The 15,101-nt window shown below is 38.7% G+C and overlaps 1 protein-coding gene across 2 annotated transcripts in view; it reads right to left on the reverse strand.

Moving 5' to 3' along the window:
• Positions 1 to 14,461, reverse strand: part of MAGI2 (membrane associated guanylate kinase, WW and PDZ domain containing 2) — a 1,308,856-nt gene extending 1,294,395 nt beyond the window's left edge. For both annotated transcript variants that reach the window (XM_024738094.1, XM_024738093.1), the window contains exon 1: positions 14,161 to 14,461. In XM_024738094.1, the coding sequence (XP_024593862.1) occupies positions 14,161 to 14,461 (301 nt within the window). The remainder of the gene's footprint in view (positions 1 to 14,160) is intronic.
• Positions 14,462 to 15,101: the final 640 nt, after the last annotated feature.

Here is a 15,101-nt window from a genome sequence, read left to right on the forward strand (position 1 = left end):
GGAACCTCAAACATATTATATTCCCAGGCACTCATTTTTTTCCACTCTCTGTTTCAATTGAAGCAACATGAAATAAAAAAATCTGTTAAAAATGAAAAATAGGTCATTTTATAACTTTATTCTTTTAACTCACTATCTCCAACTCCAAGGCCTAGTCTAAATTGTTTTAAGTAAAACCAATGATAGATATCTGGTGAATATAATAATATTACTTATTCACTAAGAGTCAAATATGCTGAAAATAGCATGCTGCTTCTTCCATAGTTGTCCAAGACAGCAATTTTCGATTTCTAGAACAGACCGAAGCCACTTCTACTGTAGATTAAATTTTAACATCTGTAGTTAATGGCATCTTCATCTACTCTGAACACCCACCCCCAGGGCAGTTATCTTTGACTCCTGCCTCCTCTTCACCACTACTTCCCAATCACTTGGATATAAATCCTTATCCATCCTGCCTCTATAATATGTCTCCAGTTCATGTCCTTCCATTCCCACCGCTGATTCCAGGCCTTAGGCCTTGCTCTCACTTTCTTCTCCTCTCAATACATACCTCATACCACATTTCCTCCCTGCCCCTGTGCCTCAAAAACCAAAAACCAAAAACCCCAATCACTTTGATTATGCTTTTCCCTTGTTCAGATACCTTCAGTGGCTTTACTCACCTAGAGAATAATGTCCAAACTCTTTAGGTTTTCATTTAATACCTTCCCTGATATGATTCTAAGTTTCCTTTCTGGAAAAATCTTCAGTTGGTATCAAGATTACTCAGCTACCCCTTTCACTAGCCTCACTGATCTGTATTTAGTTCTCTCTACAGGAGGGTCATTTTCACCCTCTCCCACCTTTGGTCATGCTCTCCTCTCTGCTTTCTACACCTCCCCACCTCCCACTCATACATTAGAGACCATTTCAAAGATCCCTTATGCTGTGAAGCACCCACACACACATACACACACCCTCAGTGATCTTCCATCTCTTAAGTAATAACATTTCCAACTAAGCTACACTAAAGTTTTAGAAAATATTTCCATAGGCATTACCTTCTTGGATTCTAATAACCATTCTATAACATATGAGGTGACTGAGGTTCAAAGAAAGTTAATAGCCCCATAAGGACATGATAGCAATGAACTTGGGACTGGAATCCAATTAAGTCCTCTTACTCCAGGATCCACACTCCTTACATTATATTCCTCTGCTTCTTCCTTTCCCTCCTTTGTGCTCTAAAAGCAGTATGTTTATATCTGTACCATTCCACTAAAACTCAGTGTTTTAAGGTTAGCTTTGTACGTGATTGCTTCTCCTTCTACTCTGTAGTCTTGGAAGGTAGGGTCTGACCATTACTATTTTAATGCCAGGACCTAGCTTTAGCATGACACAAAACAGAAGTATAATAAATAATTATTTATTCAATTAATCAAAGGATCTTAATTTGCTACAATATTTTTATTGATGAAAAACATGTATTTATGTGACAAATACAGAAATTCAAGCTCAAGTCTCTTCCATCATAACACACACACACACACACACACACACACACGCAAACACCTCTATCTCTTTTAACATGCATCTCCTAGATAGATAACTGTCCATTACCTTTCCTACTAAACAGACTTCTTGAAGGAGTGGGATGCACGTGCTATTTCCATTTTCTTACTTCCTATTCACTCTTCAAACCTGTGACATGAACTCTTCTGCACCACCCACTCCAATGAAATGACACCAAACAAAGGTGACCTCCATTTTTGCCAAATGCAATGGAAATGTTACAGACATCATCTTTCTAACCATGGTGCTGACCACTCACTCAGTGTTAAGACTGTTCTGATAACAGTCTTAGTTTCCTTCCTGGGATCCCCTGACTTCTGAAATGTACGTAGATGCCACAGTGTTTTCTTATTCTTTTTGTCTTTATTTTCTCTCATTGGATAATCTCATATTCACTAATTTACACATTCAGCCTCACTCACTCTTCTGAATTTTAGACATGGGATATTCAGATGTCTACCACTTGAATTCTTTCTGCACATCTCATATTAAATATATCCCAAATGGAATTACCTTCTCCCCAAATCTACATCTTGCCACCAGTCTCTATAATGATTGGCACCACCTAAAAGACACCAGAAAGTCAGCAAGACTCCTTTCTTTCTCTTTGTCCCCATACAATCACGTGTACTGACAATTTTACCATCCACAGTTTTCTTGCCTTAGACCTCACTTTCCCATTCCTACCCTCATTATTATAGTTCAAGACCTCAAAACCTCTCCTCTGGGTAAATCTATAGCCTCCTGAACGGTCTTCCTGCCTCTTTCTTCAACCTCCTTTAATTAGGTCTCTTCATTGCCTACATGTGTTCCATGAAATGTTGCCTACAGTTGCCCTCACTGGGAAAACAATGCACAAACATGACCTTCTTAATCCTGTTCTTAAAACCTTTCTAACACAGAGAGGCAAGCTAGCACACTGGTTAAGGTAGTACCTAGGTTAAATCCTGGCTCATTTAATTATTATGTGGCTTTGGGCAAGTTTCTTTATCTCTCTGGGCTCATTTTCTTATCCGCAATGAAGTTCATGATAGTACCTACCTTGTAGAGGTAAAATCAATTAACATTTACTTAAAGTATTTAGAACACTACCTGACATATAATAAGCACCGCACAAACGTCTGTCATTAATGACGATGTTAATACTAATAAAGCAGTAATACTCAGTGGTTCACCATTCAGTTCTATACGATAGCTTAGCCCAATCTAACCGCCCTAGCTCATTTATTACTACTGTCTATATTAAATTCCAGACTTTAGTACTTAGAAACTCTTCTTTATCACATTCCTAGAAACTCTCAATATCAATGCTTCCTTGCCTTTTTCTCTAGAAGGGTCCTCCTACCCTCCTCACCTGATTTCCTACTGAAGTATTCTCTTCTCCATGAACTGTTGCTTGAAACCTCAGGAGAGACCAGGTACCCTTCTGCTAGCATAGACCTTCTGAAATATTTATTCCATTCAAAATTCTTATTTATAGTAACTGTTAAACCAAATTGAATATTAACAGTATATATGGTAATTATAACATCAAACAATATATGTGTGTGAAATATATATTATATATATATAGTATTGAGCCTATACTGTACTCCAGGCCTTAAGCTAAGCATCCTATAGGCATTATAATATTTATTCCTCATAACATCTTTGTAAAGTAGGTTTGTAATGATACTTGTTTTACAAAGGATGGAATTGATGTATAGAGATGTGAAATAACTTGTTCAATTCATAGCTAGCATGGGAGTAGAGCTGTGACTGGAATCCACATCTGCCTGTCTCCAGAGTTCCATGCTCTTAACTACATACTGCACTGTGAAATTCCTGGCACAGGATCAAGATTTACACACCTTACTACAATCACTATCTAGCACAGTGCTTAGAACATAAGCACAACATTAAAATATATACAGAGTCCATGTAACTACTTGAACTGTATTCCATATTGTAGAATACTAAGAACTCCTAACTCATATTTCTTCTCCAAAATGTTTTTTCTTACCTTTTATTCTGATTACATAAAGGATGCTATCCATTATGTAATGAAAGAACCTTCTCCTTAACGATTTTTAACTCAGATCACATAGACATACCACAGGATGGACTACTTGAGGATGCAGACGATGTCTTAATGAAGTCTTATTCATCTTTTTATCACCAGTCTCTAGTTCAATGCCAGATAGAGAATAGGTTACCAATAAATGTTCATTGAATAATAACTAGATGAATTCTAGCTCTGGAAGAATGGTGTTGGAACATTTTTGATGAGTCAGTTTATAATTATACACTCCTGGATCAATGGCATAGACATTTGTAAACACTCCATAATTCCAAAAATATTTCAAAATATTTCTGGCATGCATTGGTGGGTATATTTTTGTAGCTGGTTTGCTTTCTTGATTATGTTCTGTTTTGGATAATGTTAAAATAAAGTTGTAATCCCACATATTTTACTTCTGAATGCTCACAATTTTCTGGAATTTAAAACAGAGGTCCAACCATAGCAAAACTGAATGAGATAACAGAGACATACTTAGAATTTGACTGAGCTTATGTTACAGGAAAATACATCTTGGTCTATTCTTCAAATAGATTTCTGTTTTTGAAGGATATTCACCAGTGCTCCCCAAAACAATAAAATAGGAATAAAATACTTATTTTTATATTTTACAGTTATATCAATCAAAAGATTTTGGCCTCAAAATAACAGAAAACCCAATCCAAATGGCTTAAAATATCTTGTGTACTGTTAGCTCAATAACAAGAAGTCCTAAGAGAGGACTAGTTTGGGCTCATTATTTTAGCAGACCATCAAGGAGCCAGTAACTTTATATCACTCAGTTCTGCCATTCTCCACCTTTGGCCACTCTCCTCGTGATCACAAGATGGCTACAGTTGCCCCAGGTATCACCTCCATGTACAGCAACTTCCAGAGACTGAAAAATGAATAGATCTGTCCTAGATCTTATTTTAAGTACTAAGAAGTTTCTCAGAAAGTCCCCAAGGGGCTTCACTTTACTTTTCATTACTTAGAGCTGGGTTATAAGCCATTTCCTAAAACAATCATTGGCAAAGAGATGGAATTACCATGCTTGGTTTAGACTAGTCTAAGTCCATTCCCTTGGGATAAGGCTGACATAATATGAAACACATGGCATAGCATCACATCAGCGTGTGGATACTTGAACAAAACTGGCGTTCTGTTCAGTAAGGAATGAAGGGAGGGGGAAAAGAAAAAATGCATTCCAGGTAGACAACCAACAATGTCTCTAATAACTTTGTGACTTTCTAAAGTCTGTCTGAAAGCATATTCAATGAAAGCAAAGTACCTCCTTATTCAATGCTAAAAGAGTCAATTTCCCCAAGGGTAAAGGGTGTCATGATACTCTTCACATTAAGACAATGAAGAATTTCCAATTAATTTTAAAAGGGAGACTTGGGATGAGAATATAAAAGGATATTTTCTTGATTCACAGTAGTAAGTTAGCATACTGTTAGGGCTATCAAAGATATAAATTTTAGGGCTTCCCTGGTGGCGCAGTGGTTGAGAGTCCACCTGCCGATGCAGAGGACACAGGTTCGTGCGTCCGGGAGGATCCCATGTGACGCGGAGCGGCTAGGCCCGTGAGCCATGGCTACTGGGCCTGCGCCTCCGGAGCCTGTGCTCCGCAACGGGAGGGGCTGCGGCGGTGAGAGGCCCAAGTATCGCAAAAAAAAAAAAAAAAGAAAATTAAAAAGATATAAATTTTAAATAGTTCTTAGTAAAGTTTATGGTATATATGTACTTTATAAATTCATATATAGATACTCCAAAGCAAATTAATTGGACATAAGGAAAATGGCTTTAAATTAAAACATCAGTGTAATTCGAATTATCATAATCTCCACTTCATAACAAAACCTCTTAGGACCCATGTTAATTAAGCTTAGTTTTTCTTGACATTTTCAAATTCTCAGTAAAGCAACACTAGTACCTGTATTTTAGCTAAACACTTATAAGTTAGGCATCATTTAACTTATTTTTAAATGATTACTTCTTCAGAATTGTAATATATCACATATTCAAAGCATGTTGGATCCAGTCCTCTTATTTTACTCTGAGACAACTAAACCAGTGCAATTTAAACTACTCTGTAAATATGTTATCAAGTTCATGAATAAGCATGCCCCTTATCTCTGCCCCTTCCTTTGTTACGTTAACATTAGGACATTACCCTAGGCATTTGTAGCCCACCAGCCACTTGGTGATGTAAATAAAAGTAACTAAAATCCAAACTATCAAATTCTTATTATCATTTCTTAACAACTAACATACATGAAATACAGAAATCATCTGGGCACTTGATTTCACTGTCTTTAGGTCTCCTGTTATCAAAACTAAAAAAGGTTAAAAATACCACTCACAGTTGGAAATTTATGGGTACCTATGTAAGCTTTTCAGCTAGATTTGTCACACATGGAATAATTTTATGTAACTCTGACTAAAGTGAGACTGTATCCTCACATGCATAAATGCCTTTCTGGGACCATTGGTTTAAAAACTGGCATTGAGGGACTTCCCTAGACATCCAGGGGTTGAGACTCCGCGCTTCCACTGCAGGGGGCGCAGGTTTCAATTCCTGGTCAGGGAACTAGGATCCCACATGCTACGCAGCACGGCCAAAAAATAAATTTAAAAAAATAAAAAAACTAGCATTTAACCTTAGTATTTCAAAAGTGTGTGTGTGTTCCATGTATACAAAGAAGCAGAACAGAACAAATTTGCTATTCACTAGAGTGACTCTGCCACACTGAACTTAAGAAAAGGAAAGAAAAGGTACTTCCAACCAAAGAGGAAAAGGAGATAATGTTAGAGATAATGTTTCAGAAGAAATACTAAGAAGGAAGGTTTTAGTATTTTAACTGCAGATGGGTAAGAGCATCTTTGATAATATTCCTGCTTTTCCATAGAGGAATCACCTTCTGTCTAAAGCCCCAGTCCGAACAAAATGGCCATCCACTAAGTACCTGACTTGCCAGAAAGGCAAGATTACAGTTATTCATGTTCAGGGTGCTTTTGGAAATAAGCCACAATTTGGGGGAGATTTTTGTGACCCTTTAGGCCTAAATGCTTGTTATTTTTTTGATTGAATAAACTTGACGTGTAACATTGTATAAGCTTAAGGTGTACAGCATGCTACTTTCATACACCTATATATTGTAGTATGTTGTAGTGATATTTATCACAGTAATAATTATAGTAAAATATTATTATCTCTATTAATGCTTGTTATTTTTTGAAGAAACTTTCTCTAGTAAAGAGTTGCTTTAACATCCTTATAGCACAGACTGCAAAGAAAGGCAAACTGGGTTCAACTGTGGACTGATCATAATGCTTCACAGATGCAACACTGGACATTTCATATCTCTGAAACTTGCTCGTGCTTGCAATCCAGCTAATCAGATTTTGACAAGTTTAGGGTATGTTGCTAGATTAATCTGTGGGTTTCTACAGCACTTGTTATCCTTGAATTAATATATATTCCAGCTAAGTATGTACCTTCCTGTGCACAGTGATACAAAATACTAGGATAAGCACCATTGCTCACCTATAAAATGATAAATAAGTGTTAAATATATATATAATTGGTTTTTGCATTTAACATTTTTACTGAGACATTCTCTATGATCTTTCAAGTGCAATGTAAAGTGCAAACAGCCCCTACGCTACCTGTAATCCATGGCAATATAAATAAGTTACTGTAACATTTGGGAAACTCATGTTTTAAGAAACTTCTTTAAACACAATGTAATATGAAAAATAGATAAATAAAATATACACTTTTTGTTAAACAAGTTTGCTTCTTCCTATTTCATTACACAGTCACTTAATTAAACCCATGGCTATTTATAGAAAAATCTCTGATTTCATATGAACGAGTTTCACTAAAGGCAGTTAAACGGTTCAAAAAATTAATCCACAAATTTTATCATTAGAAAAATCAATATCTTCAAAATATCTTTTACTTCACACTATAAAGGTTTACTCTTTCTTCTGTCACATATTTGTTTGGGGCCATTGTTGGATATATGATGACTGCCATAAAAGTGAAATTTTTTTTAAGTAAACCAAAATAACTGAAAATAACACAAAGCCGGACATGGATTCATGTAACAATTACAGGGAGAAATGTTTTCCAAGGTAAAACAAGCCATAAAATATGTTAAATATTGAAACAAATCTAATTATTCATTTAAAATATCCACTCATTAACCTACTGGATCCTTGAAAATAGATGCACTGGATGCATCTGAGTTAATATTCAATCAGTTGTCAAAAAAGGAAACTTTTTTTCTGTACTTCTAGACTATCCAAAGCAGACAACACTGTATATTAAACTTTAAACAAATTTTTTTTAAGTTTTTAAACAATCTCCAAATGGAGTCTTTTTTAATAGAGTAACACGTCAATGAAATGTAATAACAGAAGCAATTATTAACTTCCTATAACAATATGAGTATTTTACAACAGTTTTAAGCAGATGCATATCCCTATATAAGTCTATGTAAAATCAGTACTTATCAACCTATTACTAAATTATCTATACAAAAGTAATTATAATTTACTTTTATTAAAGTAAATATCACATCAGTCCTTTCTGTAAACAGAAGAGAGGGAGCTGGAACTAGAACAGAATAAATAAATAAAGAGTCACAATACTAAGCAAGTTGTAAGACCCTATCCCATGCTTCTTATCATGATAAATAGCCAGGTTGTAGCTTAGAAAGATTTTTAAAAATTAATATTGGATTAATTGGGCGATTGGGATTGACATATATACACTGATGTTTACAAAATTAATGACTAGTAAGAACCTGCTGTATAAAAAAATAAATAAAATAAAATTCAAAAATTAATATTGGGCACTGGACCTTCAGGGTAGATGTTCCTATTGAATTCTAAGAAGGGACTAAGTCAGCTGAAATGCTAAACTCACTGGGGGAGGCTGATGGTAAATCCTTCATCTTTAAAGTGTTAATATAGAGAATTACTTATATTGAGCTGCTGACGTGCTCACAGATGCAAAGTAAACTTTTTGCTGAATTTTGATGTATTTTTCTTTATTATACATGGTTGACTGAACACTTAGGAATTAATTCTGTTTCGTGATTGCCCTTCTTTATGAGGTCTTGATCTCTAGCTAAGAAATAAAAGTTCTGCCTTAAAACATGATAATAGTCGGGACTTCCCTGGTGGCACAGTGGTTAAGAATCCCCCTGCTAATGCAGGGGACATGGGTTCGAGCCCTGGTCCGGGAAGATCCCACATGCTGCGGAGTAACTAAGCCCATGTGCCACAACTACTGAACCTGTGCTCTAGAGCCTGCGAGCCACAACTACTGATCCTGTGCACCACAAGTACTGAGGCCTGTGCACCTAGAGCTCACGTTCTGCAACAAGAGAAGCCACCGCAAGGAAAAGCAGCTTACGGCAACTAGAGAAAGCCCACACGCAGCAACGAAGACCCAACGTAGCCAAAAATAAATAAATAAAATATGATTATAAAAAAAACCCCATTATACTAGCATCTAATAGTCACATGCAAGAGGTATAAATAAATTCCTAAGGTTAAATTAGTGAATTCGAATAGGATTTCTGTGCTTGTCAAGCCTAGAGTAAATGATTCAATATATTCACCAACTGTTTAGGAGAAGAGATATGGGTACAAAGGGAATAAATAACTGGGGAAAAACTATGGCTAGAGTTTAAAATAAATATAAAACAGATATTTACACATAAAGATGGTATCAGTGAGAGTTATTTTTAAAACGTGAAAACATGTTCCATTCCACTTAATGGCATTACTCTTCACATTAATGCTTTTCAAAGAAGACTACTACTTGCAAATTACTCATAGTATTAATTAGTCAATCATTTTCTATTTTTCAGTTAGTCTTCAAATAAGTGTAAAATATCTTGAAAGTTAAAAACATTTCATGTCACTAGCTCAAAATGACCAGTATGCTTGGAATAACATTTAGTAACACTTACATAATGCTTATTATCTGCCAGACACTACATCATTTAAATACATCTTATTTAATATTCTCAAGATACTATCACTACCCCAGGCTAGACAACTTGTTTATATAGCCAATACTAAGTGGCATACTCAGGACTCAAACCCAGACAGGCTACTTGGGAGACTAGATTTAATGGCTACACTATCACAACTCTTGAGGGAAATGATTCAGCCAGGAACTGCTATGCATTTGAAAGCCATTGTTTAAACTACAAGCAGTCAGGGTTGTCAAATGTGAAAACCTTTTGCTCATTATGAATGTGAATGTGTGAATTTCAAGCAACTAAAAAGAAAAGTGAGCATAAGAAATATGGCAAAAGATTGCACCGTATAAATGTTAAGAGCAGAAATGGTGGCACTTAAATACATTAGCTGTGATTTCACCCCAAGATTACTCTCATTCAAAACAAACACACACAAAAAGCAGTCATATTTAGCATTCAAGGTCATACTACCTAAATTACGTACATTAAAAAATATACTGAAAAACTAAAGTAGCATCCCCCATAAATTATGCCCAAAGATAAGTGTCTCATTAACCTTGTTCCAAAACATTAAAGATACTTTATCCTAAAAAAATTAACTGATCAAATTGTTTAAACAATTCAATAAAATTCACGTACATAAATTTCTATGGAGGAAGATCAATCTTGGAGAAAATTTGACACAATTTGTTTTCAGCTTTTCAAATAAAGGAAACATAGAGGTTTAACTCTATGATACTACCTTGAAGTCAGTCAAAAAGAAAGCATGACTCAATAAATTTGGATCTTCTTTCCTTTGAAGGCATCTTTGAAAGGAGCAATAGGAGGGAGAGCAATGTACATCTTCTCTAGAACTGAATTTCAAAGGCTTTACTTGGCCCTTCTCCTACATCGGAAGAATTATAAAACGTTTTGTCCTTTATGTTCCGTCGTGAGATCCTAAACGGGAAAATAAGTTCAGGCTATGTAGGTCCCCATGTGGTTTTAGATGCAGTAGCTAGGAATGTAGGACACAATGGTCTATGTAACTGGCTGCTGTGAACTTTAGTGCAGATTTTAAAAGAAAAGAAAAAAAAAACCTTTAGCTCTTCAGCACAGATCTCAAAATCACTCAAGAAACGTCCTTCAATTGCATCCACTGCATTAATGAGATCACAGAACAGAAGTGCTAATTTAGATTAACTAGTTTGGTGAGGAAAGTTTATTATTATAAACTAAAAAGCCAGTTTATAAATAATAATAGGATGTGACAATATTTTTCATATGTGACTCATCACTATGTGGATTAAATGCAGCTTAAATTAAAAAAGAAATCCCCTGAATTTAATTAAATGGCTTTCAAAAATGGCTTTGAAAACATTTATACAATGTAGAAAAACTACATCTATTTGTCTAGTGTGTCTTAAAATTCTGGTAGTTCACCTTCTTTTAAAATTATAATTTATTCTTATAACAACTGTAATATAAAATTAGCCAAGCACATAAATAAAAAGTGATTAAACAATGCAATTTTATCTGGTGCACTTTTTAATCAATATTCTTATTCAAACTTCTTTTCTTTGCAAAATCTGCCTCAGTTTACCTGATTATATATGTAGTTTCTGTATAATACCCAATGTTTGAATACTCGAAAATCAACTATCTCATTAATATTTTAAAAATACAACTGCTAAACAAGCCATGTTTAAGTTTTTCAGTTATGCTAGTTTACTGGCTCTCTAGAAATAAGACTACTGAGCCAAAGGTTTCTAAATATTTTTCCAGCAAGTGAAATCTATAGTGAAACCCAAGACACACAGGCACTGTATCTACGGTTCTGAAATTTTCACTTTGCTTACAATGATAAAGTAAACCTATTATTATTTGACAAGGGAAAGAAAGATTTCAACAAGGGAATAGTATATGAATCACCATACATAGAAGAATATAAGAGAGGATTACATTTTCCACAAAAGCTAAAAGAAGCAATTATTTTTGCTCCTTGGTTAGTGATTCAGGAGGTTAATCAGATTCCTCTGGGGTTCTGTGAACATCATTATGAACATCAATCATCAATGGCTCAGTGAAGCGCAGAACTGAAGGTTAACACACAATGAAAAGAAATTTTCCCTAAATATATCACATTATATGTGTATATGCCATGAGTTCTAAAAACAGTAATCTTCCAAATAAAATCTAACACAGAAGTTGAGTATCAGAGACTACCTTGGATCAAATCATGGAAGGATTTAAATAAGATCTAGTCCAGGTACCCATCTTACATAAGAATCCATGGCATGTGGTCATTGGCCTCTTCATAAACACTCACAATGATGGGGGCTCATGAGTTCACAATATAGTCCACAGATTTTTTTTTAAAGCTCTATTAGAATCTTCTTAATAAAAGTAAAGATGCTTCATCCTTTAAAAATTTTCATAGATTCATCTTAGTTTGACCCTATAGAGTATCACAGGATAGTCAGAATTCCTTTTCTTACTTGATAGCTTTTCAAGATTTAATGATAGCTTTCATGCTTTCACTTTTCCAAGTCTTTCCACTGGATTTTATAGAATAGATTGACAATACCCAACAATCTCCCTTTCTTTCTTTTCTTGTCTTGCTGCTAGAGTTACAGTTTGGGAAGGTCCATCTCAAAATGCAGTGCTCAGAATGAGTACATTAAAATGTGGTAATAATTATAAACTATAATAGGACAATCACCTCCCTCATTAGGATATTATCATTAGTCCAACTTAACAATGCCTTAAAGTTTGCAGCCACTTTCCACTACAAATAACAACCTTGTTGCCAACAAAACCATGGTCATCAATTGTAAAGTAGATTTTTGGACTCAAAACCAAAACTTTACATTTATATCTATTGCTGCAAGATAGTACCATGACATCAAATATGTTAACATGAATGCCTGTATTTGAGCTTCTGGTATGTCATCTTGAAAAATAGTAAGATACTCTATTTGCCTTCCTACCAAACTCATATTCTTCAGTTTCATTCAGTATGGAGCTATGTTGACCTACAAGTCAATGTTCACATTAGCCTATCTCAAGTCATCAGCTACTAATACTCAAGAATCCCCAATGAAAACTCTTTTTGTATGGCAATTTACAGTTAAGAAATTTTGACTGAGATTTCATTTTTCACTGGCTTACTTTTAAAACTGGTTTATAGAGAAGAATAGCTCCCTAAGAGTGTTTCATATCCCCCTAAGAGTGTTTCTTGACAGTTGATCATGCAGTAAGATTACGTGGTCGCTCAAAATGCAGGCAATGACAGCTCAATTCCATCTATGAGGCGGGACAAACAATGTATCACCAACAAGAAACCTTTAGATTGATGTGAATGTGCACATATACATACACGCCCCACACGAGATGCGGATGTGAGCTACAAAATGTATGAAACCCCACGTGGAAAACAAAGATACACTACTTAATTCGAGCTAAAGTTGTCTTCTTTCCAAGAAACTTTTATCTCCCTCTTCCCTCCTACGGACCATAATTTTCTTTCAGGCAAAGACAGTGAGAGAGTTCTGCAACAGCCCATCACAGCCTTCAGCTGAGCCTCATCTAAACCAGGTTGGAGCTGACCGAGCCTGAGTTGTAACCAGCTGGCTTTTCCATCCAACTCCTCCTCAGAAACACGCCCCCCTCCCCCCTCTGCCCAAATCCGAAGCCAGAGGGGAGTCCAACCACAGAGAACTTCCACTCAACCCAATGTTCACAGTAAAGAACATTCCGGTAACCACGTCTCTCCTCTTGACCCCCAACGCTAGAACCCGCTGCTAGTGCCGCGCCTTCCTCGCGAACCGCCTCCCGCGGGCCAGCGCGGGGTGAGCGCCCGGGTTAGTCAGTGCGCACGTGACGCGCGGTGCCCACATGACACGATCGTGGGAGGGGGAGGGGGACAGGGGAGTGAGGCAGGGAAAAAGTTAAGGAAGACCCGTCCAAGCGCCCGAAGCAATCTGCCCCGTCCCTTCTTTGTCAACTAGTGGCTCAGGGATTCCCCCAAGGCGTCTTCAGTCCAGCTCCCGAGACTGAGGGCGCAGCTCTCGGCTCGTCCCGCCACCCCCTACTCCTCCCCGCCCTGCTGGTGATGCCGCTGCACCCTCAAGTTGCTCCTTCCTCCCCTTTCTCCCTTCTCCCCTCTCTCCCTTCTCCCCTTTCTCCCTCCCTCTTTTTCTTCCATCCTTCCTCCCTTCCTTCCTTCCTTCCTTCCCTAAAAGCTCTTCATCCACTGCGGGCCGTGCCGCTGACGCACATTCAATTGCCCCGGGAGCTCGCCTGCACCTCTGAGGTCACACAAGGCCGAACACCTACCAAAGGAGAGGGGATAACTGCGCAAACAAAGTTGCACGCCCCACCGCAATCCGCCCCTCCCTTCCACCGAGCCCCCCATTCGGAACCCCGGCAAAGCCCACTTGCTCTGCCGGTTCTCTCTCGACCTCACCCCACCGTCGCGCAACACACCCCCTTCCACACGCGAGCCCACCCTTCCATTATGCCCAGCGCTTGAAGCGGTCCAGCCTCCTGGCAGAGCACCGAGCAAGCCGCTACGCTCACCTTGCTTGACACACTTGAGCCGGAGGGGATCCTTGCAGTGTTTGATCACGGCAAGCACGTCCCTGATGGTGAGCCCCGCCACGGGGGTCTCGTTTACTTCCAGCAGCAGTTCCTCAGACACCAACTTGCTGCCGCTCTCATAGGCCACCTTGCCGGGCTTCACCTCCCCCAAGTAGGGGAACTGTCCATTCTCGGCGCCCCCCTTCAGTTCGAAGCCCAGCTGGCCCTCCGGGTTCCTGCCAATGACACTCTCATGGACTTTGCTAGTCCAGTGGCTTTTCTTTTTCAAGCTTTTGGACATGGCAGTGGGGTGAGTCGCCTCAGCTCCTGAGGGATTCCTTTGGGGTAGGGGAGTTGGTGCTGAGAGAATGAGGATGAAGGAGCCAGGGGGCCAGGAGGTGAGAAGAGCAGACTGCCTTCCTCCCGCCTCTGTTCGGTGCTTTCCCTCTTCTTTGGATGGAGTGTGGACGAGGAAGGGGGAGGATGACAGGGACGGCTGGGCAGAGGTAGGAGAGCTTGGGTGAGGTTGTGCTGTCCCTTGAATGACACTCAAGGCTGTGGCCCCGCAGCAGAAGAGAGCTGTGGTGGTGGCGGCGGCGGTGGCGGCGGCGGCGGCGGCGGCAGCCAGAACGAGCAGTAGCCGAGCTGGGGAGCGGGTGGGTGGGGGTGGGGAAGGAGGGTAAGGATGCCGGGGGCCACTCCTGCGTGGTGCGAGTGGGAGCGCGCGCGCGCGCCTGAGCGTGTGTTGTTAGCTGATATCCATGGTAGCTGCAGTGGCAGCGACAGGGTCCGCGCGCGCCCGCGCGTGTCTGTGTCTGTGTGTGCGCGTACTAGTTGTACTGTACTGGCAACAGGGGAGGAGGCAGAGGGCAGAGGAGGAGGGAGCGGGCTGGAGTGGGAGGAGGGGCACGCGCGCGCCGGGTGGGGAGCCGCTTCGCCGC

The sequence above is a fragment of the Neophocaena asiaeorientalis genome, unplaced genomic scaffold, assembly GCF_003031525.2.
Source record: "Neophocaena asiaeorientalis asiaeorientalis breed wild unplaced genomic scaffold, Neophocaena_asiaeorientalis_V1.1 scaffold170, whole genome shotgun sequence".
In the NCBI taxonomy this organism is placed as follows: Eukaryota; Metazoa; Chordata; class Mammalia; order Artiodactyla; family Phocoenidae; genus Neophocaena; species Neophocaena asiaeorientalis.